At 38.0% G+C, this 27,233-nt stretch overlaps 1 protein-coding gene across 1 annotated transcript in view; it reads left to right on the top strand.

Moving 5' to 3' along the window:
- Positions 1-1,354: 1,354 nt before the first annotated feature.
- The window catches only part of LOC128063941 (uncharacterized), a 211,251-nt gene continuing 185,372 nt past the window's right edge, over positions 1,355-27,233 (top strand). Inside the window, 4 exon segments of the mRNA XM_052656771.1 lie at positions 1,355-1,408; positions 3,238-3,364; positions 5,080-5,178; positions 12,604-13,952. Coding sequence (XP_052512731.1) covers positions 1,355-1,408; positions 3,238-3,364; positions 5,080-5,178; positions 12,604-13,952 — 1,629 coding nt within the window.

Raw genomic sequence — 27,233 nt, 5'->3', positions numbered from 1 at the left:
CCTTTAAATGCAACTCCTTAGTTACTATTGAGTTTTAACTAGTGGGTTATTTCATTATCCATACTCAGGTTTTACAAATTCACTTTTCCCCAGCCTGGGTACCAAGAGAATAGGATTGGTAAATAAGATCATGTAGACAGTATTGATGATTCCTAATAGGAAGATGGTGAACAGTGAGCTCTGAGGATTCTGGGAAAGATAGTTTAGCCTTGAGGAAGAGATCCCAGTATGCAAGTACAGTTTTGCCATTATAAAGACTGCTAGGCATGGTCTGTGCAAGTGGTTCTCAAATTGTGGCATTTGGACCAGCAGCATCAGTATCAATGGAAATGTTTTCAAAATGCAATTTCTCGGCCCAACCCTAGCTCCAGTAAATGCCAAACTTGAGGAACGGGGCCCTGCAAACTGTATTTTAATAAGCCTTTCAGATGATTCTGATCCATACAAAGTTTGATTACTAAACCTGCCCATTATGATCACCTGGGGAAAGTTTAAAAATTTTGATTCCCGAGTCACAGCTCTCTCTGCTAATTGAATCAGAATGTTTGGGGCATGGGAGTCAGGCATCAGTATATTTTAAAGGTCTGCTAAGACTGTGGCCCCAATGTAGGGGCCCTGGGGTTCAATCCCTGATCAGGGAACTATAATAGAAGATCCCACATGCCGCAACTAAGAGTTTGCATGCTGTAACTAAAGAATCCTGCGTGCTTGCAATGAAGATCAAAGATCCCAGATGCTACAGCTAAGACCTGGTGCAGTCAAATAAATAAAATGTTAAAAAAAAAATACACTAAGTTCTCTTAAAAAAAAATTTGCTGGTGATTCCAATGTGTGGCATAGTTTGGAAAATTCTTCTCTATAATTTTTTCTGTCTTCAGGGTTGGGTAGGCAAGCCAGATTCCTGAGTCTGAGAAGGATATTCTGGTTTAGATGGTGTAGCCACTTCTTAGCTGGGAAAACTGGGAATGAGGGGAGATGGATCTCTGCTCAGGACAGGTCTGGGTAGCCTAACCTTGAGTCCAGATCAGCCTCAATGAGGTGGAGGACTGCCTGGAATCTCTCCTGCCAAAACAGCTGGAAATGTTCTTCTCTTCTGGAGAGTCTTCTCCATGTCTATCCTTGTGCAGTGATTTTCCTGTTGTTTTGGGGAGGGCATGTATTTGTCTAAATTAATTAGCTTTTACCTTTCATAACTTGTCTCTGTGTTGGGAGGGGTGGTGGAGGGGTGTTGCATGTAGGAATGGAGAAGTCATGTGAGTTTTTTAAATTTGGGGGCTCTGGGATTTTGTTCTTATGGCTTCATACTTTTCCTCCAGTTTTTGGCTTCTGTCTGTGGACTCTGCTTCTTCAGTAAATGACCCTTGAGAAAAACTAATCATTTTCTTGCAACTCTGAAATCATGGCTCATGTAAGTTGGTTTTTTTCTCTATTTGGAATGCTGTAAATTTTTTCAGGTTATGTGAATATTCTCATTAGTTGTCCTGAAACTTCCAAACAGATCCCCATCCAACAGCTTCTTCCTAGATGTTCCCATTCTAGTGAAGGATGGAGCCAGACAGCCTGGCCCTTCCTGTGTGCCCCTCTCTTGTCCATCCATGTCCATGTGTGAGTTGACCAAATTATTCAGTCTCCTATGTGTTCAGTCTTTGTCTGGAGCAGCGATAAAGCAGAAATGTAGTCCCTTGAGGGAGACAACTGATATGAGAAACTCAGGACGGGAGAACACTTTAGAGCTGCAGTGTCCAATATTAAAAATATAAAATTAGCGCATTCTTAGCACAGTAGGTCTCATGTCAGTCTCACAAAAAGTGTAGAATAATATGCAAGGCACATAATCTTAAACATTTTAGTGTCACATTTTAAAAAGTAAAAATGAAATGCACAGGTAATTTTAGTGTTTTATTTAATCCAATATAGCAAAATATTATCATTTCAAAGTGTAACCAAAATAAGAACTATTGAGATATATTGCATTCTTTTTTTTTTTTTTTGTAAAGTCACTATCTGGTGTGTATTTTATAGCCCATCTAAATTTGTACTAGCTACAGTTCAAATGCTCAGTAACCACATTTGTCTAAGATAGCATGTTAGACATCGCAGCTTTAGAAATTTTGTATAACTTAAATTGTAAATATAACTTAGCATATTTAAAAGTATAGAAATATCTAAATGTAATCATTAAGGCCAACATATCTATAAAATGGACTATTTTGTAGTAAGTTTAAAATATTCAATAAAGGGTTTGTTATAATAAGGGAAAATGCTAATGATACATATAGTGATGAAATTGGATCTCTGTTTTAAAAAGTAGAGTTTGCATAAAATTAAAGAATTTTTTCCAGACCAAATTTTATTTTCTCGTTATATACCCAGAAGTAGGATTACTGGATCATATGGTAGCTCTATTTTTAGTTTTTTAAGGAACTTCTATACTGTTCTCCATAGTGGCTGCACCAATTTACATTTCCACCAACAGTGTAGGAAGATTCCCTTTTCTCCACACCCTCTCCACATTTATTACTTGTAGACTTTGGGTGATAACCATTGTCACTGGTGTGAAGCAATACCTTGTGATTTTGATTTGCATTTCTCTTATAATCAGTGATGTTGAGCATTTTTTCATGTGTCTTCTGGCCATGTGAATGTTTTCTTTGGAAAAGTGTCTTTTTAGGTCTTCTGCCCATTTTTTTGATTTTTTTTTTTCCTGGTATTGAGTTGTATGAGTTCTTGGTATTTTAGCATATTGACCCCTTGTTGGTCACATCATTTGCAAATATTTTCTCCCATTCAGTAGGCTGTCTTTTCATTTTGTTTTCTTTTGTGCCCATCAATAGAAGATTGATGGTTTCCTTTACTATGCAAAAGCTTTCAAGTTTGATTAGGTCCCATTTGTTTATTTTTGATTTTATTTCTTTTGCTGTGGGAGACTGATCTAAGAAAATATTGCTATGATTTAGTGAAACTTTGATTAACTACCTGTGCATATCTGGGAGTAAACTAGGTATACCACAGTATATAGGAAGCTTTGTCTATAGGAGTAGTAGGCAAAGTGCAGCTTGTGAGCCAGAGTCAACCCATGTCCTGTTTTAGCACAAGCTATGAGTTAATTACTTTCTGAAAGAATTACTTTAAAAAAGAAGGGAAAGGGAAGGATACGCAAATAGAGACAATATGTGGCATATGGCCCTATACAGAAATAAGTAATTTTACAAATAAAGCATGGGTTTGTCATTTCAGGATTTGGTGATGTTCAGAGATGTGACTGTGGACTTTTCTCAGGAAGAGTGGGAATGCCTGAACTCAAATCAGAGGAATTTATACAGAGATGTGATATTAGAGAATTATAGCAACTTGGTGTCACTGGGTAAGTTTCAGTTCAGTTCAGTTCAGTCGCTCAGTTGTGTCCGACTCTTTGTGACCCCATGAATCGCAGCACGCCAGGCCTCCCTGTCCATCACCAACTCCCAGAGTTGAGTCGGTGATGCCATCCAGCCCTCTGTGTCAAATAATGTAGAAATTCACATGACTGAATTTCAGGGCTGGCTGTCTGAAAACTAGTTGACTACCTGCTTTGTAGTTTCAGAATAGGTGTCTTCAGCTGCTAAACTATTAAATAGCACCGTTAGCTTCCCCCATTGGAGAAGGCAGTGGCACCCCACTCCAGTACTCTAGCCTGGAAAACCCTTGGACGGAGGAGCCTGGAAGGCTGCAGTCCATGGGTCGCTGAGGGTCAGACATGACTGAGCGACTTCACTTTCACTTTTCACTTTCATGCATTGGAGAAGGAAATGGCAACCCACTCCAGTACTCTTGCCTGGAGAATCTCAGGGATGGGGTAGCCTGGTGGGCTGCCATCTATGGGGTCGCACAGAGTCGGACACGACTGAAGTGACTTAGCAGCAGCAGCAGCTTCGCCCGTAAATCATTGGCCTTTACATTTTCCTTTGCCTTTTCTATTATATAATTGCTTCTCTTTAATGACAGTTGGATATAAATTCTTAAGACACTCAGAGCAAAACCATTTTCAAAGAAGTCTGTTTTCATATTGTTGTAGATGGTCTATTATCTATTAACTTACCTGCAGTGTGAGTAGGAAGACAGAGGTGTCTGGCTGTACATAACCTATTGAAAAAGTTGATACAGTGTCTATGATACTGGGTTAAATCAATAGTTTGTTAAAATTCAAGTGGACACATTCAACTTACTACAACAAACATGTTATCTTTTTAATTGATTTAAACATTAACTTTTATGATATAAAGTTTAATATATATGAACTTTGCATTTGACATTGGGTGAATATATTGGTGAGAAACAAATTATTTTCCTCCTAGCAAATATTTAAATAAAAGCAAAAATAGTACCTAATGAACATGTATAGTGCTTAGTATGTACTAGGTACTCATCCAGAAACTTAAGTGACACCTCACAAAAATCTAATGGGTATACATTGCTGCTGCTGCTAAGTCACTTCAGTTGTGTCCGACTCGTAGCAACCCCATGGACTGCAGCCTACCAGGCTCCTCTGTCCATGGGATTCTCCAGGCAAGAATACTGGAGTGGGTTGCCATTTCCTTCTCCAATGCATGCATGCATGCATGCTAAGTCGCTTCAGTCGTATGCATGCATGCTAAGTTGCTTCAGTCGTGTCCGACTCTGTGCGACCCAATGGACAGCAGTCCACCAGGCTGCTCTGTCCACAGGATTCTCTAGGCAATACTGGAGTGGGTTGCCATTTCCTTCTCCAGGGTATACATTATTATTTTATATATTTTAATATATTATTTGCTATATTATTATTTACTTATGAGTATATATTATTATTTTTCCAACTGAAAAAACTGAGCCTATAAGTGACTCAGGTGACAGAGGGAGGATTTGAAGCCAGTGCTCTCAATGATTACTTCTAGAGACAAAGCCTGTATCAATTGGCAATTATAATAAGACAATATTCCTACCTCTCTGTTCTTGTGATCCTCAAGTAACTCTAATATGAATGTTTTTCAGTCCAATTACTCTTCTTTGCTCTAAAGCCTTGGTCAATTTTATACTTTTTTATTATTTTCTTTTTTTTTCAAGGAGGATGTTCCATTTCTAAGCCGGATGTAATTACTCTGTTAGAGCAAGGGAAAGAACCCTGGATGGTTGTGAGGGATGAGAAAAGAAGATGGAGACTAGGTGAGTAAGTGCTTATCAGGGGAGGGTAAGCTGCTGTGGCACAGCATATCCCTGCAGGTTGGGAAGAAACACAGTCCTTAGTTGTTGATTATGAAGGAGAGACCTGACACCTGAGAAGAAAACTTAGATCTCAGCATGGACAACCAAAGAAATTTCATCTCTACTTCCATTTATCTCTTCTTTCTTCACTGTCCTGTTTCCTTCTCATTTCAGTGGGGGAAAGCTTTCTTCCCCAGTGACCACCATTTTACTTGTATTTTGCATCTAATTTCTACTTAGATCATCTTTTGTGTTTTGCCTCTTAGGTATATATTTCTTCATTGCCTTCTTTTCATGATGTTTACATTGTAGTAGGGAAATCATATAGTAAACAAATGGATTAGTATCGTGAGGTGATTAAATATTGTTAAGAAGGGTGAGGAAGTAAGAATATGGGGAATTATGATGGGTTAGTTGGGTAATTTAGATAGGGTAGTCAAGGAAGAGGAACCAGTTGGCAGAGGCTCTTCAGCCTGTAAAAAACGATGGAATCATTTAAGCATCTATATACATAACTGAAATGTATTACAACCACATAAAATATACTTGATTCTGTAAATTCTTTTTCCCCCCAAGATCTATTTATTTATTTATTGGCTGTGCTGGGTCTTCATTGCTGCATGCGGGTTTTCTTTAGTTGCAGTGAGTGGGAACTACTCTTCATAGCAGTGCATGGGCTTCTCACTGACCTGGCTTCTCTTGTTGCAGAGCACGGACTCTAAGCAAGCGGGCTTTAGTTGTGGCGTGTGGGCTTAGTAGTTGTGGCTTATGGGCTCTAGAGCACAGGCTCAGTGATTTTGGCGCACAGGCTTAGTTGCTCTGTGGTGTGTGGGATCTTCTGAAACCAGGGATCAAACTCATGTCTCCTGCATGGGCAGGCAGATTCTTTACCCAGCTGAGCCACTGGGGAAGCTCATGTTTTTCTTAAAGTATTCAGTGAATAAATGAAGGATTGTAGACTTAGAATATTACCAGTTTGGAACCTCTAGTAAGCTGTTGGATCTAGACACTGAACATCAATGCTGATAACATCACAGAAATAGAGACAGTCAGATTGTATTTCTTCAAATGAAATAATACAGTATCACCTATGAAGTGGGCCTAAGTCTGATGGAGCTTCTGAGTTAGCCAACCACTAATTTATTGGAGAAAGATAGAGGAACATGTTCTACTACATCTTGGGAATACAGTCAGAATATGAGAAATGCTATAGGGTCAAAGTGAAGAGGAACTGAAGAGCCTCTTGATGAAGGTAAAAGAGGAGAGTGAAAAAACTGGCTTAAAACTCAACATTCAAGAAAACTAAGATTCAATCCCATCACGTCATGGCAAATAGATGGGGAAACAATGGAAACAGTGACAGACTTTTATTTTCTTGAGCTCCAAAACCACTGCTGATTGTAATTGTAGCCATGAAATTAAAAGATGCTTGCTCCTTGGAAGGAAAGCTATGACCAACCTAGACAGCATATTAGAAAATAGAGACATTACTTTACCAACAAAGGTCTGTCTAGCCAAGGCTGTGGTTTTTCCAGTAGTCATGAATGGATGTGAGAGTTGGACTATAAAGAAAGCTGGGGCTAAAGAATTGATGCTTTTGAACTGTGGTGCTGGGGAAGACTCTTGAGAGTCCCTTGGACAGCAGGGAGATCCAACCAGTCAATCCTAAAGGAAATCAACCCTGAATATTCATTGGAAGGGCTGATGCTGAAACTCCAGTACTTTGACCACCTGAGGCAAAGAACCAACTCATTGGAAAAGACCCTGATGCTGGGAAAGACTGAAGGCAGAAGGAGAAAGAGGCAGAAAAGTATGAGGATGGTTGACATGAGTTTGAGCAAACTCCGGGAGATGGTGAAGGACAGGGAAGCCTGGTGTGCTATAGTTCATGGGGTCACAAAGAGTTGGACACAGTTTAGCAACTGAACAACAACAGCAAAGAGTTACTGTTCATTTTTTCAGGTTTGGGTAATGGTATTCTAATTATTTTTTAAATCCTTTTAGAGATAAATCCTGAAGTGATTACAAAATATATTTTGGGACTTGCTTCAGACAATGTGCGGAGAGTGGATGAGGGTCTGCATAGGTCAGTATTGGGCTTGGTTGATGTTGTTGAGTCTGGTCCATAGATAACTTGTACATTTAATATTACTCTTCTACTTTTGTGTATGTTAGAAATACTCTGTAATAAAATTTTGGTTTCTTTTAAAGTTAGTGGGAGATAAAAGGAAAAGAAAGTGAGATAGTGGTGAAAATAAATGTATGTAACACTTAAGAGGAATTTTTCCATAAAAGCAGACACATGGGGTACAGGGAAAGTATCTTAAGATGTGAGGTATTAGGACTGTGTATAGGCTGAAGAGAATGATTTCAAAGAGGAAAACTGATGGTATCAAGAGAGAGGGTGATTTCTGTAAGCAGTGACTTTCAGTAAATGAGTAGAAGTAGGAGCCAATTTATGAAGGAAAACCAATGCATATGATAAGAATATGCACTTAAGTGGTTGGATAACATGGTAAAGGGGAGAATATCATTTTTCTTTCCATTGCTTCTTATTCTTTGATGAAATTAGCAATAAAATTAGCAGAATGTGAAAATTATTTGGAATTCAGTATGGATTATTTACTATTTAATCAGTTTTGACTTTCAGAAGTACAGTTCTTTGGTTATAAGGTTTTAACATTTACAGATCTCTGGATACATTAACCCTGGTGTTAATGTGACTAAAACTGCTTCTGTCATAAATATTCTACATTCATATCGTCTTGTATCAGCAAAGTTATTGAAGACATCATCTCAGGAAACAAATTAACTTTATGACCAGGTAATTAGCTCCTTATTTTCTTTTTAATTAAAGTTGGTATTTTGCCAATGGAAATAACATTTCTCCTTTTATATTGCTCTAAGGTAGGCTAATATTTTGCTTTTGCATTAGTATCATTTACTAGAATAAAGCCCTTTGATTCAATAGACTACAAACTAGTATTTGGTTTATTTTGAGAAGTTAAATATTTTGTATATGTCTTTTGATGTTTAGTTTGTCCTTTGTTTCAGTGTTGGGCCAGCCAATTTTTTCTTGATTAAATCTCATGTATAGTGCATAGGCTATAATTTCCAGTTTCAGTTTATTTAAAGTAGAACAAGAATCTAAAGATACTTGTAAAGCAATCTGTGTGCAGAGTCCTTCATGAATTTTTATGTTTTCCATCAATCTTTACTATTTTCTCACTGTCTACTCTGAAACAATGCAGTGTGTATCTATGTCAGAACTAGCAAAGCACTGAACCTAGTTTTGATTGACTGAAATGGCTATCTTTTAGTTTCTTGAAGGGCAAAGAACAGGCATAAACGAATTTGGGAAAAATCATGGCTGACTTTTTACAGAAATTGTAAGATTACAGTTCAGTTGTTTATACAGTTGACCCTTGAACACCATGAGTTTAAACTGCATGGGTCCATTTATACATGGGTTAAAAAAAAAAATGTGTACTACAGTACTGTGGGCTTCCCAGGTGGTGCTAGTTGTAAAGAACCCACCTACCAGTGTAGGTGTAAGAGATGTGGGTTCGATCCCTGGGTCAGAAGGATCCCCTGGAGGAGGGCATGGCAAACTAAACTACTCTAGTATTCTTGCCTGGAGAATCCAATAGACAGAAAAGCCTGGCAGGCTACAGTCCATAGGGACACAAAGAGTTGGACACGACTGAAGTGACTTAGCACACATGCACAGTACTATATGATCTGAGGTTGGTTGAATCTGTGGGTGTGGAACTGCAGGTATGGAGGGCCAACTGTAACGTTATACACAGATTTTCAGTGGAGGGGTGGTATTGGCCCCTGTTACTCCAGTTCAAGGGTCAACTGTAATATAGTCTCCTAGTTGTGAATATTCAGCATGCCAAAGTCTTAATGTGTCATGTCAGGCAGGGAAGCCACATAAAAGTCTCAGTTATAACCCAGCAATCCCACTCCTAGGCATATACCCTGAGGAAACCCAAACTGAAAAAGACACATGCACCCCAATGTTCACTGCAGCACTGTTTACAATAGCTAGAACATGGAAGCAACCTAGATGTCCACTGACAGATGATTGGATAAAGAATTTGTGGTATATATACACAATGGAATATTACACTCAGCTATAAAAAGGAACATATTTGAGTCAGTTCTAATGAGGTGGCTGAGCCTAGAGTCTATTATACAGGGTGAGGTAAGTCAGAAAGAGAAAAATAAATATCGTATACTAACACATATATATAGAATCTAGAAAGATGGTACTGATGAATTTATTTGCAAGACAGCAATAGAGAAACAGACATAGAGAACAGACTTATGGACACGGGGAGAGGGGAGGAGAGGGTGAGATGTATGGAGAGAGTAACATGGAAATTTACATTACCATATGTAAAATAGATAGCCAATGGGAATTCGCTGTGTGTCTCAGGGAACTCAGACAGGGGCTCTGTACAACCTAGAGGGGTGGGATGGGGAGGGAGGTGAGAGGGAAGTTCAAGAGGGAGAGGACGTATGTACACCTATGGCTGATTCATGTTGATGTTTGGTAGAAAACAACAAAATTCTGTAAAGCAATTATCCTTCAATTTAAAAATTAATTAATTAAAAAAAAGTCTCAGGTTCACTATATCCACACTGGGAATGTTTTGTTTGTTCTTTAAAACTTTCAAATTCTCTAGGGTAAGTATTGTAACTTCTACTTTTTTTTCTTTTAATTGAGTGAATATGGACATTTTGCCCTCAGTGTTTGTATTTTTTATTTTGTGCATTGTCTGCTCACTTCCTTTATTCTCTTACTTTTTCCATTGTTTAATGTTTCTTATACCAGTTTGTATGGGCTTTTGTGCTGTATACACTTTCTCATTTTTCTTACCAGTGTTTGGGCCTTCAGTGTTTATTTTGACTATTATTTTCCTTTAAATCATTGACTTTTAATTTGCAAGTAAATTGTTTGAAATCACCATCTTAATAACAGCTGTCATGCCTTTGTAGTTACCTAGTTATTTACTACTGTTATGACTAGCTAATTACTGTTCATTTTATATATCATTTATAACGTATTTACCTTAATGAAGTGTTAAATTTTTTTCCCAGTAATTTTTACAAAATTACATTAGTTTTACATTGCTTTCTTGAATAGGGAAGATAGACAGGGAGGGAGAGAGAGAAAGAAAAGGAAAGAGTAAGGGAAGGAAGGGAAGATGTAGGGGAGAGAGAGAGAAAAGAAAGAGAAAGAGGAAGGGAAGGAGGAAGGAACAGAGGGATGGGAGACGGAATGAGGCAGAAAGATACTCAGATTTCATCAGAGTATCTTCTGTGACATTCACTAATTTGTCTCTGCTTACAAATTATCTACAGTATTTAAATCATTGTTGCCTTTTAACATCTTTTTATTATATCCTTTTAAAGTAAACTTTTTGAAATAGATCCAAAAAACAGAAATCATAATATGCTGCTCATTGAATTTTCACAAAGTAATTATGCCCAGTTTATCAGTATACTGATTCAGAAATAGTTTTAGTAGGATATCAAAAGCTCCTCTCTCGGAGAAGGCAATGGCAACCCACTCCAGTATCTTGCCTGGAAAATCCCATGGACGGAGGAGCCTGGTAGGCTGCACTCCATGGAGTCGCGAAGAGTCGGACACGACTGAGTGACTTCACTTTCACTTTTCACTTTCGTGCATTGGAGAAGGAAATGGCAACCCACTCCAGTGTTCTTGCCTGGAGAATGCCAGAGACGGCGGAGCCTGGTGGGCTGCCGTCTGTGGGGTCGCACAGAGTCGGACACGACTGAAGCGATAGCAGCAGAGGCAGCAGCAGCAGAAGCTCCTCTCTAGTTTTCTCCAGTCATTCCTCCCTATCAAAATTAACTACTAGCCTGACTTTTAATAAGCCCATAGATTAGTTTTAGTGTTTATGAGCTTTATAAAAATGAAATAATATAGTATATATTATTTTATGCCTGGCTTTGTTTGGTCACCCTTATGTTAATGAGAATGATCCATATTGTTGTGTGTACTTGTAGATTATTCATTCTTATTGCTGTTACAGTTTATTCCTATTGTGTTGTATCCATATCTATATAACTTTTCTCAGTCATTCTTCTGTTAATGAATACTTGGATTCTTTCTAGTTCATGCATATGAAAAATAATGTTGTAGATTTTGTTTTTAAATACATTTTTTGCTCAGAATTTTACTAGCATGTTACTATTTTATAAACCTGTTGCTATGACTGAAAAATCTCTAATATACTTTCTAGGCAGTAACTAAATGGCACTGGCTATGATGCCTTTAGGAAGAATATAGGAAAGGGTATGAAGAAACAAAATGGGCTGCATATTTGTAATATACATGTGTATAGTTAATAAACTTGAAGATAAATAAGTAGAACCTTTCATTACCTTGGTTGCAAAAGTGAGGTTCACTTACAGCTGTGTAGACAGTGAGCTGAAGTGGAGATATCTGCACATGAAAGTGAAGAGGCCACTGGAGGGATGAGCAGATGTAAAGAAATTTTTCCATTTATGTATTTGATTGAGATAGCATTGGTGTGCTTTGTCTCCCATCTCTATAGAAAGTGCTAAAAAAAGGTGTAAGATTGGAGGCAAGGCAACATATATATTTTTACTATTAACTAATTATGAAAACTTAATAATAAATAGTTTCTCTGTGCTATGGATTTTTTATTCAGTGATAAGTGAAAGATTTTTTCTTCTCGGGAAATTGTTGAGAACACAGGATAAAAACTTGGAAAATTAATGAATATATCACAACAGAATTGAAAAAGTGCTAAGAAGCAGGGAGTAAATTATTGGGATAGAAAATGATGGATATAAATTAGATGAAGTCAGCACAGATAGCTTTTCTGATTTTTATCATGATATCTAAAGGATGAAAAGAACCCAACCATGTGGAGAACCCATCAGCATTCTTGGGAGATTTAATAGCCAGTAAAAAGCTCTAAAAAATGGAAAGATTGTGACATATTTTAGTGTCTGAAAGGAGGCAAGTGTGACAGACATAGGGAGTAAAGGGGTCTACAGCTTGAAATGGCATCTTTTGGTAAACAAATGCTGTGTTATTCATAATAAAGTATTTGTACTTTATTCTTACTGAAAAAGAAATCATTAACAAGTTTAGGTAGAGATCTCAGACTTTTATTTACTTCGGAATTATTTGGTCTTAACTCGTCATTTTCTTTATTTGTCTTAGCTTTTCTCAAGTTATGTTAATTTTTAAAGTCCTTTTAAGCACATTTATTTCAACTGGACTTTATTTTCTTTTTTCCTATTATAAAGTTTTTATTTGCTTCTTTGTTTACTTTTTCTAGAAGAAAATAGCATGTGTTTTATCTTCTTTTCTTTCAGATTTGGAATCCAGATATGACACTAAAAAGTTATTTCAAGTAAAGGATATTTGTGAAATGAGTTTCTCTCAGTGGAAGATAATGGAAAGAATTAGAAGCTGTGGCCTTGAAGACTCTTTTTTCAGGAAAGATTGTGAATATAAAAAGTTTGAGGGACAAGAGGGTCCTCATGAGGCATATTTCAGGCAAGTGAAAAAACCCACCTCTGAAAAAATGCCCAAGAACAGAAAACGCACATCTCTTACTCTGTATCCAAGAATTCACAGTAGAGAGAAGCCCTATGAATGTGGGGACTGCGGGAAGGCTTTTAGAGTACGCCAGCAACTTACTTTCCATCAGAGAATTCATACAGGCGAGAAACCCTATGAATGTAAAGAATGTGGAAAAGCTTTTAGACAGTGTGCCCACCTTAGTCGACATCAGAGAATTCATGCTTCTGACAAACTCCTTGAATGTAAAAGATGTGGAAAGATCTTTACATGTGGTGCAGATCTTCGTGTACATCAGAGAATTCATGTTGGTGAGAAGCCCTATGACTGTAAGGAATGTGGGAAGGCCTTTAGGGTGCGAGGACAACTTAATCTCCATCAAAGGATTCATACTGGTGAGAAACCCTATGAATGTAAGGAGTGTGGGAAGACCTTTAGACAATATGCACACCTTACTCGACATCAAAGACTTAATATTGCTGAGAAATGCTATGAATGCAAGGAATGTGGGCAAGCTTTTCTGTGCAGTACAGGCCTTCGAGTACATCACAAACTTCATACTGGTGAGAAACCCTATGACTGTAAGGAATGTGGGAAGGCCTTTAGAGTGCGGCAACAACTTACTCTTCATCAGAGAATTCATACTGGCGAGAAACCCTATGATTGTAAGGAATGTGGGAAGACCTTTAGTCGTGCCTATCATCTAACTCTCCATCAGAGAATTCATACTGGTGAGAAACCTTATGAATGTAAGGAATGTCAGAAGTTCTTTCGTCGTTACTCAGAACTTATTTCACATCAGGGTATTCATATTGGAGAGAAACCTTATGATTGTAAGGAATGTGGGAAGGCCTTCAGACTGTTCTCACAACTTACTCAACATCAGAGTATTCATTTTGGTGAGAAACCTTATAAGTGTAAGGAATGTGAGAAGAATTTTAGATTGCTCTCCCAACTTACTCAACATCAGAGTATTCATACTGGTGAGAAACCCTATGACTGTAAGGAATGTGGAAAGGCCTTCAGACTTCATTCATCTCTTATCCAACATCAGAGAATTCATTCTGGTGAGAAACCATACAAATGTAAGGAATGTAAGAAGGCATTTAGGCAGCATTCACATCTTACTTACCATCAGCGAGTTCATAATGTCACTAAATAGTTATAAGAAAGCCACCCATTGTGAATTTTGTGTTAAGGAGCATTAGAAAATAAATCTGGAAGAGAAGTGTTTGAATGTAGGAATCCCTTTTGCTTCATGCTCAAAGTTAAAACAAGAGGTTTTAGAAGAGTAGGTTAAATTAATGAATACACAGCAGTGTTTTATCACCACTCAAACCATGTTAAACTTTAGGAAACTGATAGAAATTCATAGAAAGAAACTCTCTTAAAGGAGTGAATGTGAAAAAGATTTTGATCTTACTTATTACCACCTCTGTTCTTTCATCTGTACATACCAACCTTTGGAGGTTGCCAGGGTACCAACTCATTCTGGACATTGATAAACAGAAGGAAGGAGGAGTGATTTAGCCTGCATTTCCTGTATAAACTATAGCTCAAGGCAACTAGAGGTTGATGAGGTAAAGTTCTTTATTAGAGAATTTTCAGGACATAATGAAATAATGGATCTAAGCACGGTTCTCAGTAGAAGTGTTAAGACCTTTAGGTGAAAGGTCTCTATGAACTTCCCAGTGAATAGATCAGGTTGACAACATCTGACCCACTGATCAACTTTAATCTCATCAAAAATAGGACAAAACATTTTATGCCTCCTTGTATGATACAATAAGACATACCATTGCCAGAAATATTAACGTGAATCTAATTAAGCATCAAGACCTAACTCCCAGTTTAAAGAAAATTCGAGGAACAGAAGAACAAATTACATGATATAACAGGAAGCAGACCAATAAAATGTGGGTAATTCTATGAGAGTAATGACTCAAGCTTCTCACTCAATGAAATGGATTGGAAAAAGGGAGGTGGAACTCTTAGATGTTAACGAAGTCTTAAGAGATGTATCAATCAAATACAATGAATGAGTGTTTTTCATTTAGATCACAAGTTGAACAAGCAAAAGACATTTTTATGACAGTTGGGGAAATGGGACTATTGACAGTACTAGATAATATTAAGAAATTATGTTCTTGTTAGATGTGCTGATAGCATTGTGTTTATGTAAAAGTGTCTTAGAGATAAATTAGCAAGTTTATACACATAAAACGGTATGTGTAGAATTACTGTTAAAATGCTCATGCAAAAGAAAAGTAAGGATAGATAACTTGTTTAAGTCATGGTAAGATAAACCAGGTGCATGGTTTTTGCTTATTTTGTTTTTGCTATTTTCTCTATTTTCATGTATTTGAAAATTTCCATCATTTTAAAATCATAAAATATCTATGAAATTATAGCCAGCTTTAAGTGAATAGTATTTGTAAATGGCTACTTATTAGAACTTCCGGATGTAGCTAAAGTTCTACACATAGGGATATTAAATGTGCTATAAGGTATTTGGGAAATTAAGATTGAGGATCCAGATTTTCTCTAGTTCACCCAATGCTACATCTCTTGTAGTACCTGTTCCCATAGTACTTCATATATTTCAGGAGTGAGTAAAAAGAGCAGTTGCAGCTATTCTTAAAATCAGTGGAATAGAACGGTGTTATTTAATAAAGTAGATGCTAGCAGCATGTTGAGCACTTAAAACTGAGCTACTGAGAACTGGAATGATAGTTAATACAAATTAAAATGGTCTTAAGTGCAAAATACACATGAGGTTTTGAATACTTCATTCAAAAAAAGAATTAACGTCTCAATTCCTCACAGCATTTCTCTGCTGTAGTTGGGAAGCTGTGAAATTCAGTGGATTGCATTACTACATAATACAGAACCCAAATTTAAGTGTGTCTCTGCTGTCAAGTAGCATGTTTGTATCCTGAGGTCTTGGTTCTACCCTGAGTCATGCTGGGCTTTTTTTTTCCTCTTCATAAAATGTAGCTTATGTTTACTGAGTCATTTTCTCAGACTGCTTTTGGCCTGTAGATGTTTTGGCAACCAAAGGCCTTTTTAAAATTTTATACTGTTTCCTATTAAGCTCAAGCTTGCAGTGCATTGAGTACAATTCTCTTTAAGATTGTATTTTCTGTGATTTTTATTAGGGTTCATTCAGTTAGACAAAAGATCAACAGGTTCTTCTCTGTATTGGGTTTCCTGTGAGGCTTCTGTGGGAAAAAGACTTTAAAATTCTTAGAAGCCCTGCTCTTTCACAGAAAGAATGAAAGTTGGCTTTATCTTTACCCTGGAGTCATATTTTTATGACAGCACCACATACTTGATTGTTCCTCCCCTGTCAAGCCCATTGTAATTTTGAGAACCCTTTGCTACCTGTAAACACTGTCATGAATCCTCTATACTTCCTTGAAATTCTACTTGAAATATGCACCAATTGATACAATGAATATAATGTTTTTTTTACTCTGTTAATATGATAGATTTTCAAATATTGATTAAACCTTATATCACTGTAGTAAACTTCATTTGTCTGTAGTGTATACTTCAAATATATATATATATATACATACACACACACACATATATAGCTGGATTTGCTATGATTGCTATGATTTACTAACATTTTCTTGAGAATTTTTGTGTCTACATGAAAGATACTGGTCTATAATTTTGTTCTATTTTTTGTTTCGTTTGGTATCAGGTTGATGGTGGCCTCACATAAGGAGTTTGGAAGTATTGCCTCCTTTTAATTTCTGGAAGAGATAGTGTAGAACTGGTGTTAATTAATCTTTGAATGGTATAATTTTCCAGTAAAACCATTTGGGCCTTGCAATGGACTGAATGTGTCTCCTCAAAATGTGTTGATATCCTAAGCCCCACTGTGATGGGATTGAGATGGGGCCTCTCAAGATAATTAGGTCATGAGTATAGAGCCCTCCTAAATGAGATTAGTGCTCTTAAAAAGGGGGCTCCAGTGAGTTCTCTCACCCTGTCCTGTCATGTGAGGATGACAGGACAAGAAAATGACAGTTTTCAATCTGGAAATGTTCATTAAAACAAAGTCACACACACACAAAGAAAAGTCACGAGAAGACAGTCACCAAAACTATGCTAGCACCCTAATCACCGACTTCGGCCTCCACGCTTGTGAGAAATAAATGTTTATAAGCTACCCAGTCAGTGATTCTGTGTTATAGGAGCCCAAGCTAAATAGGACAAATTTGTACCCAAAATGGATGCTAATCTAAAAAATATCTAAAAACATGGAAGCTGTTTTGGAACTGAATAGTGAGTGGATAAAAGCTGAAGAGCTGAAAAGCATACATTTTGATATGTATGCAAAGAATAATGAATGATAAGGGTAATTCTGGTGAACGTGAGAAAAGAGGAGAGCTGAAATGAAAACCTGTCTTCTTGGAAAATAATTTAGGAACAAAATGTTGGTAGAAATATGAATAGTAAAGACCATTCTGGTTCATTCTGAGGTGGAAATGAAGAACATATTATTGGAAATGGGAGGAAGGATCATTCTTTTTATAAAGTGGCAAAGAACTTGGCTAAATTGTGTTTGTGTTCTAATGTTTTGCGGAAAGTAGAACTTCTAAGCAATGAAATTGAAGATGTGGTTTTGCTCCTTCTGGCTGATGATAATGAAGTGCAAGAAAAGAAATGACTTTAAAAGATGGAATTTCTGAAGCAGAACCTAAAGATTTGGAAAATGCTCAGCTGAATAAATAGTGTTAAAATACTGTGAAAATGAGGGCATAGATTGGGAAAGAATAGCATCTTGTAAGTTGGTTTGGAGACATTGGGAAGACCCTGATGATGCTGGGGACATTGAACTCCTAAGTTTAGAGTCTGCTTTACCAGTGGAAGTGGCATCCCCACCCAGAGGCAACATTTCCACCTCCATTTGATGGGATAGGCACTGCACTGCCTGGAAAGCATAATAACCCTGAGGTAGAGGCCACATGACTCTTCAGAAACTGTCCCTGCCAGGGACAGTTTATTTCTGGGCCCATCACTAATAGACTCAAGTCCCAGCAGACTCCTAAAGGTGAAGTTCAAAGTGTGACCTGAGAGGAGGTGTGCTACACTTGAAAAGAACTACTTGAGTTTTCTAATTTGTACACACAGAAATCCAGGGAACAAGTATGGGAATGGATATTAAGACGTGGAATAATGGTGGAAGGAAGATGATTGGAAATCTGGTGACAGTGAAATGTGGGGAAGAGAAGTGTGGATAGGCTTCTCTGGGCAAAACATTTGAAGTTATTTGTGTCCTGTGTAATTGCTCATTGAAGGGTGACCTCAGCAGAGGATTTAATAATCAAGTGGATAGGATGGTCTGTTCTGTGGGTAACTGTTTCTTTTCCCAGTCACCCCCTGCCCATTATCATCCAATGGGTTTATGAACATAGTGGTGGCAGGGGATGGACATTATGCATGGGCTCAGCAACATGGACTTCCATTCACTAGGGTCACCTGACTGTGGCCACTGCTGGGTGCTCATTCTCGCTGCAGAGAAAAACACTGAATCCCTAACATAGCAGCATTCCCTATTGTTGTTCAGTCACTAAATTGTGTCCGACTCTTTGTGACCCCATGAAATGCAGCACACTAGGCTTCCCTGTCCTTCGCTATCTCCTGGGGTTTGCTCAAACTCATGTCCATTGTCCATTGAGTCGATGATGCCATCCAACCATCTCATCCTCTGTCACCCCCTTCTCCCCTTGCCCTCAATCTTTGCCAGCATCAGGTGGCCAAAGTATTAGAGCTTCAGCATCAGTCATTCCAATGAATATTGAAACTGGTCTGATCTTGCTGTCTAAGCGACTCTCAAGAGTCTTCTCCCACACCACAATTCAAAAGCATCCATTCTTTTTAACACTCAGACGCCTTTATGGTCCATCTCATCACATCTTATACATGACTACTATAAAAACCATAGCTTGGACTATATGGAACTTTGCTGGCAAAGTGATTTCTCTGCTTTTTAATACACTGTCTAGGTTGTTCGTAGCTTTCCTTCCAAGGAGTGAGCGTCTTAATTTCATGGCTGCAGTCACCGTCTGCAGTAATTTTAGAGCTCAAGAAAATAAAATCTGTCACTCTTTCCACTTTTCGCCCATCTATTTGCCATGAACTGATGGGACTGGATGCGTGAGCTTAGTTTTTTGAATGTTGAGTTTTAAGCCAGCTTTTTCACTCTCCTCTTTCACCCTCATCAAGAGGTTCTTTAGTTCCTCTTGAAACTATGAAAACCCATAAACAAAGGTAACTGTCTTCAAGGAACATTCTACATGACTTTAGCATTTGCTTCACTTTCTTACCTACAAGTATTTAAGTTTACACTGTCATTGTTTCTGATCTACAGAAAACTGAGTGGGAATGACCCAGAATTACCACATAACAGGCAATGTTTTCTGAGCTTTCAATATGTGCCAGGGGCTATTCTAAGGACTTTACACTATTAACTCATCTAACCCTCATAACAATGCTATGAAGTAGGTATCTTCCGGTTAGGAAACTGGCACAGCCACCTTGAAAGACAATTTGGTGGTGGTTTTATAAAAGTAAACAGACTTTTTTTTTTTTTTTTGGACTACGCTGTGCAGCATGCAGGATCTTAGTTCCCTGACCAGGGACCAAACCCAGACCCCTGCAGTGGAAGCATGGAGTCATAACCACTGGATGGCCAGGGAAGTCCAACATACTCTTTCTTTATCATACAACCCAGCAATTAAGATCCTTAAGTAGATGAAAATTTAGGTTTACACAAAAACCTGTACACAGATACAGCAGCTTTATTCATAACTGTCAAAACTTAGAAGCAACCAAGATGACTTTCAGTAGGTGAATGGATAAAGTGTGATACCTCCAGACAACGGACTGTTCACTTCAGTTCAGTTGCTCAGTCATGTCCAACTTTGTGACCCCATGGACTGCAGCATGCCAGGCCTCCCTGTCCATCACCAACTCCCAGAGTTTACCCAAACTCATATCCATTGAGTTGGTGATGCCATCCAACCATCTCATGATCTTTCGTCCCCTTCTCATGCCCTCAATCTTTCCCAGCATCAGGGTCTTTTCAAATGAGTCAGCTCTCCGCATCAGGTGGCCAAAGTATTGGGAGTTTCAGCTTCAACATCAGTCCTTCCAATGAACACTCAGGACTGATCTCCTTTAGGATGGACTGGTTGGAACTCCTTGCAGTCCAAGGGACTCTCAAGAGTTTTCTCCAACACCACAGTTCAAAGCATCAATTTTTCAGCACTCAGCTTTCTTTACAGTCCAACTCTCACATCTGTACATGACTACTGGAAATACCATAGCCTTGACTAGACAGACCTTTGTTGGCAAAGTAATGTCTCTGCTTTTTAATATGCTGTTTAGGTTGTTCATAACTTTCCTTCCAAGGAGCAAGCATCTTTAATTTCATGGCTGCAATCACTATCTGCAGTGATTTTGGAGCCCCCCAAAATAAAGTCAGTCACTGTTTCCACTGTTTCTCCATCTATTTGCCATGAAGTGATGGGACCGGATGCCATGATCTTAGTTTTCTGAATTTTGAGCTTTTATTCAGTGCTAAAAAGAAATAAGCTATCAAGCCATGATAAGACATGAAGGAGACTTAAATGCATAATACCAAGTGGAAGAAGTCAATCTTTAAAGATTACATAGTGTCTGACTACAACTATAGGACATTCTGCAAAAAAGCAAATCTATAGACAGCAGAAAGATCAGTGGTTGTTAGGGGTGTGTGGAGATGAATAGGCAGAGCATAGAGAATTCTTCGGGTAATGAAAGTACTCTGTGGGGACTTCCCTGGCAGTCCAGTGGTTGGGACTCCACACTGCCACTCCTTGGTTGGGGAATGAAGATCCTGCATGCAGTATGGTGTGGCCAAAAAATAATTAAATTTTTGGGAAAAAAAAAAACTCTATGAGGTTGGAATGGTGGATATATGTCACTATACATTTGTCCCAAACCACAGAATGTACAACAAGGTAAATTATGGCCTTTGGGTGAATCCTTGGTTTAAAAAAATTGTAGGACTCTGGTGGAGGTTTTTAATAATGAGGGAAGCTGTGTATGTACTGGGGTGGGCACTATGTGGGAAATCTCAGTATCTTCTCAGTTTTATTGTAAACCTAAAACTTCTCTTAAAAATAGTCTTTAAAAATATTTTGAAAAGAAGAGAGAGAAAAACTATGACAAGGAGAGGCTGAATAAACTACTGAAGCAGCTCACACACCTAGCAAGTGTTAGTGCTAGAATTTTAACCCAGGTATTAGATCTATGCTCTTACCCCTTATACCATCCTGCTCACACACCACACAAAAAGGAAGTCTGAAACAAAGTTATGCAGACAAACCAGAAATTAGACCTGGTCAGTACTACAAAACTCCAGTGTTAGGTGTTCTGATCTAGAGGTGTGGTGGTGTACCCACCCTAGTTGAAACAGACCTCTCAAACCACTGACTGCATTCCTACTCTTAACAGTTTCACAAAGCAAAGTCCGTGTCACTGATCGAAATGAGTCAAACCATCTCCTACCCTATTTGCTTTTGATCACAAGCCTTTGTAGAAGATTAAGAATATCCAGTGTGTGATTCCAAGCAGGTATATTCTCTTCTTTAATAAGAGATTGTCTGAAATAATGGTCTGTAATCCTCCAGATTTGCTTTTCTACACCCAAAGAATGTTTAACAAAAAGCCAACAGGAAGAATTATTTACATAATGTAAATAATTAATCAGAAGGATTAATTATTAGGGTGCATTGGGGAATGGGATCTGTGCCTAGAACCTCTGACTTTCCCTGTGGAAGGAAGACTTAGGGGTAAATCAGTGAAACTGTTTCAAGGGGACACCAGCTGTTTCCATATACCGAAAAATGAAATGCATTTCATGGAACAAAGAGGAAGTACAAATTCTTCAATTTGATTTTTTCATGTACAGCAGCAATTCTCTCCTTTTCACGTGCCTTCTGTGGGGAATGGCAGTCGCCAGGGAAAGAGGTGCATGAGACATCTGGTGTTTTTGAAGATGGGTCAAAATCCAGTCTCCACTACCATGCTGGTCTTTCAACTTTCACAGGCATACAAAGAAAGTAGAGTACGAGATGTCTGGGTTCACAGCTCTGAATACGCAGTAGTTCTGACACTGCCGCTGGTCACCACTGAGGCTGTCCCTTGCCTCAGTTTCTCCAGAAGGTAGGCTGGGACCTGGATCCCTCTACCAGAGTGCTTGCACCAGGACAAACATCTCCTTGAGCAACATAATAACAAACTATAAGGGACTAAAAATAATTGCACATGTGCACAGTTGGGGCAATTATGAACAACAGGATACGAAACCAACTGCCATTTCTGAGGTTCTGGGAGTAAAAGCACGGTAAAAGCCCTGCACAGAGCACCACCAAGGGGCTGGACAGCTAAGTTAGGCCTCCTGCCCACTAATTGTGCCATGTCTCTAATAATATAAACTTTGTACCTGTTTTTACAGTTTTTGCCTCCTTGAGAAATTCATTTTTCAACCCGGGCAAGAGCCAGACCAATTTTGCTTCTAGCCTCTAGCCCATGGTGGTCTAATGGCTAGAACTCCTGGTTTTCATCCAGGCTATGCAGATCCAATTCCTGGACAGGAAACTAAGATGTTGCTTCAAGTCATGGCGCACAGCTCTCTCAGAGATCAAGAACACAGTGGCGCCACTATGCTAGTTGATCACCATGCTGTCGACGGTTGTTAATCATAGCTCAGCGAGCGAAGTGCTCCTCTACTGGTTTCCCTGGAAACTGGTAAGCCCACCAACATCCATTCCTCCTCTAATAGGTAACTTCCTCCTTCCCCCAGAGTGAACACTGCTGCGTAAGTCCTGCCTGCTGTCTGCCATACACAGCGGGGTATCACCCTGGGAACTTTGCTTCAGACTTGAAAGATTCCCTGTTCAATAAACCCTTGATGTCTCTACCACTGTCTCCAGACTCATTCTTACAATGCACTGCTGCTACTGCTACTGCTGCTAAGTCGCTTCAGTCGTGTCCGACTCTGTGCGACCCCGTAGATGGCAGCCCACCAGGCTCCCCCGTCCCTGGGATTCACCAGGGAAGAACACTGGAGTGGGTTGCCATTTCCTTCTCCAGTGCATGGAAGTGAAAAGTGAAAGTGAAGTCGCTCAGTCATGACTCTTGGCGACCCCATGGACTGTCCATAAAGAATCTGCTTGCAATGCAGGAGACTCGCGTTCAATCCCTGGGTTGGGGAGTTCCCCTGGAGAAGAGCATGGCTATATGCCAGTATTCTTGCCTGGAGAAGTCCATGGACAGAGGAGCCTGGCAATCTAGCCTATGGGGCTGAAAGAAACAGACACGACTGAGCAACTAACACTTTCACGGTTTTCAACACAATAGCTATTTAAATATATTAAAATTAAACAAAATTTAAAATTTCATCCCTCAGTCAAATTAGTCTCATCTCAGGTGCTCAGTGGACAAATGTGGCCAGTGGCTACAGTACTGGATAGCACAGACATTGAATATGTGATTCAGTTCTTCAGAAATTTCTATTGGACAACACTGTATGAATGTTAGCTTTGTTTTACAGGCGAGGACACTGAAGCTTAAAGACATCACTATTACACAGAGCTGCATGATGACACAATCATACCCATTCTTATAATACTATGTGCACATTCACTGCTACAAATGAACTCCCCATGTATCTTTCACTTAACACTTCTATAATTTCATAGGAATCTAAGTACAGAACCATGCAAATAAAGAAAAATCATTTTATTAACAAGTTATAAAATAGTCATAGACTGATTAATCACAGACCTCACCCTTAAAGCTATAGTCACACCATCCCCAGACACTTAAACAATCCCAGATAGATTATATGATTATCCACTAGCATTTCTCAGACTCAAACACAGTCTTCCCATCCCCAGTAGAGGATACTTGTATGTGCGCCCATGCACACACACGGACACACATACCCACCACGACCATAAAGCAAGCATCACATCCTTGAATCCCTTTGAGCAGCAACCCGGTATTCACCGTCACCGCATCTGAGCCAGAGCTCTGTCTGAGAAATCTAGACACTACTTGTTAGACTTCTGTAGCTTTTTCAGTCCTGGACTTCTATTTCTCTGAAGGCATCACTGCAAGACTCAAGCTCTGGTAACCTCTGAGGTTTTATAGAACCTCTGAGGAGCCACTTGAGTAAAGTGAAATAGGTTATTAATACCCTTTACCTTCCACAGCGCCGGATTGTGTGCACGTGCGCTTTTGTGGGGGTGTGACAGGCGCACCTGCCGCCTTCTAACATCCTTGGCTGCTGAGCCCTTTAGTGACTGTATTCTCATGCTGTGAGGCAGGGACAGAGCCCTCTCCCTACTGTTGTTTCATTTTGATTATTTTTGAAAGTATAGGCATATATAGCATTCCTCTCTTCCTTTCACAAATATTAGAATAATATACATATTATTCTCCACATACCTATGTTCTTTAATGTATCCTGAGGATAATTCCCTATTAGAATACAGCTACATGATATCCCACTGTTAGATAAATATGAAGTTAATTCAGCTAGCTTATGTTGTACATCTTATTTATAGCCTGCTTCACTCACATACAGCATTTTTTTTAAAAATTGTGAATACCACATTTTGTAACTTCACCAGTGTATCTTTAGAAGCAAGGGTCTCAGTCTTGAGGTATATATATATAAAACACATGGACATGGCTCAGTTCTCTCCTATATTAGTTCTATTATTTTACATTTTCATCAATGTGAGAGTCCTTGTTTTTCCAGTCTTGCCAATAGAATATTTTAATAAGTTGTTGGATTTCTGTCCATCTGATTGGTATAAAGTGTTATTTCAGTGTAGTGGTCTTATATTCTCATCTCAACTTCTAGGCTCTTTAAGAATATGAGTTTGTGGTATAGTTGCAAATATCTCTAATTTGCAATTTTCCTTTATCTTTGTTGATACTGCTTTAGTTCTATAAAAAATTGACTTCTTCCTCATTTCTACTGGATTTTTGAATCACAGTTATTGATATCTCAGTTCCAAAGTTGTAAAGGAATTCACTCATGTTTTCCTGTAATAAAGTTTCATTTTTTTCCCCTCCTTTAAAAATATTTAGACCTTTTGTTGGGAATTTATCCTATTTTATACTGCCTAGCATGAATCTAATCCCCCCCCCCACATTTTATCCAGTTGTATTAAGACTAATTATTAATAAGTTCTTTCCCAAAATGGTCCTAGTTTAATGGCTCCTGCAAAGAATGGTGGTTAGGAAAAAACTAAGGGCCATTCTGTCACCTATAAGACAGACTAGAGAAGACATTATCAATATCCGCAAACATATCAACAGAGTTCAAGAAGCATGTACCTCAGTAATTCAATGAGATAGCAAGATAATACACTCAACAAGGCAGTCTAGGTCAAAGAAAAAAGGAACGCCTCCTACTTAAATGTATACGGATGTCCAGAGAGCTCTTAATGTTATTTTTCTTGGTGTACTTGTTACCTTAAAAATAATTCAGTCAGCGTGAATGGTTTATTAATAATAAAGCCATGTAATAAAAATTTTCATTTTCTCCATGAGTTGTGAAATTCCATAAAAGACAGTGATTCAGGAGGGAATGACTCTTCCCTAATATTGTTTAACTACTGCTAAATAACTGAATTATAAATGCACTAAATATAAATACACATATTCAGCATTCCTAACTCATGTAATACTAAAAGGTACTGAGAAAGTGCAAGTAGAATAGATCAAGTACTAAATTGAGAAGGTACGTTTTCATCATATCTTGCTGTTGTTTAAACTGTAGAATTACCACCTATCCAGATCAGAAGTTAAACATTTTGAGTAAATATCATTTGACTATCATATTATTTTTTCATGTATAAGTGGCATTATCCTGGAATTTTTTGTTCAAGGGCTACTTTACATCTAATTTTATTATCAGAATTATGGTAGTCTTTTAGCATGAGTGAACAACTTTTTCATAGGATTTTCTGTTCTTTCAGGGGGCAGCCTGTATAATTATCTGGTCTGACGTGACTTAAAAAAATTTTTTTTTCCAATTAGCGCTTTTCATTTACTCTCAAATTTTAATCATTTAAGAAAATGATTCATTTAGAAAATAAACTTAACTTTCTAAATTAAAAAAAATTGTGTCTAGTAGTTTACATATATTTACATGACCTTTAAAAATTCCTCTAAACATATAGTTATATCACAGTTCTCCTTTCCTATAATGTGGAGGCACTCTAAAAGTCTAGTAAAGGAGTTTTCTTCAAAGAAACATTTTGATTTAAAATACAAAACCTTCTGTTTTAGGGACTTCTCTGGTGGTCCAGTGGCTAAGACTCCATGTTCCCAATACGGGGGCCCTGGGTTCCATCCCTGGTCAGGGAACTAGATCCCACATGCCACAACAAGACCAAGTGCAGCCAAATTAAAAAATTAAATAAATATATATTTTTAATAAAATACATAACCTTCACTTTTAAAATAAAAAAACTTTTGTTCTTTATTCCATGATTTTGGCTTTATTTTCATTAAACATTTTCATCAATTTACTCGGGGGCATTTGCTTATTTTAGCTTGAGTAATCATCATTTAACCTGACAAATATTTGGACCCAACAATATGACACGAATTATTCTAAGAGCTAGAGATATAGTGGTGACAAGAAATAAACTGCCCTCAATCTTCTTGGTTTTATACATAAAACAATTTCCATTGAGAAGTCTATGGTTACAGTCATAAGATTTTTATTTACAGGAGTTTCATTATCATTCACATCCAAATAGCTGTAATTTCACTTTTGATTTACTTATTAATCTGAGAATTGTTTCCACCAGGGAAGCCCTGTTTATATATGTAGTAGACCTCAATTGTAGACCTCAATTTCCAAGAGGTCAAAATTCATTCCACTATTTTCTAATTTGCAAAATTTAACTGTGGTGATAAAATGGATAATGACACTTGGCTTTAGAAATTTGTTAGAAACAAATCATTTCCAAATGCCTTAAAAAAATACTGAGCACTCAACAACCCCACTTTCACTAAACCATAAGGCTTTCTTTATAGCATAAGTTTATGTAGCAAATGAAATTATTACTGAATCAAAGCTTGTTTTGCTTCATTAGATTTTACTGGTTTATCTTCAGAATTAAAATTCTGCTCTTCAATAAGACATACATACAGACGGCATATTTGCTGTAATTATTATACTCTTAAGGTTTTCTTCTCATAGGAATAGTCTAATACTAGTCTTAAAGATGATCATTAAGTCATTTAAATCCTCAAACTCATTTAACCTTTACAATCTCATAAGTAAGCAAACAGACACAGAAATAAGTTACTGCCAAAAAAATTAGGA

The sequence above is a fragment of the Budorcas taxicolor genome, chromosome 18 (genome assembly GCF_023091745.1).
Source record: "Budorcas taxicolor isolate Tak-1 chromosome 18, Takin1.1, whole genome shotgun sequence".
Lineage (NCBI taxonomy): Eukaryota > Metazoa > Chordata > Mammalia > Artiodactyla > Bovidae > Budorcas > Budorcas taxicolor.
This window is presented reverse-complemented; position numbering and strand designations above follow the sequence as displayed.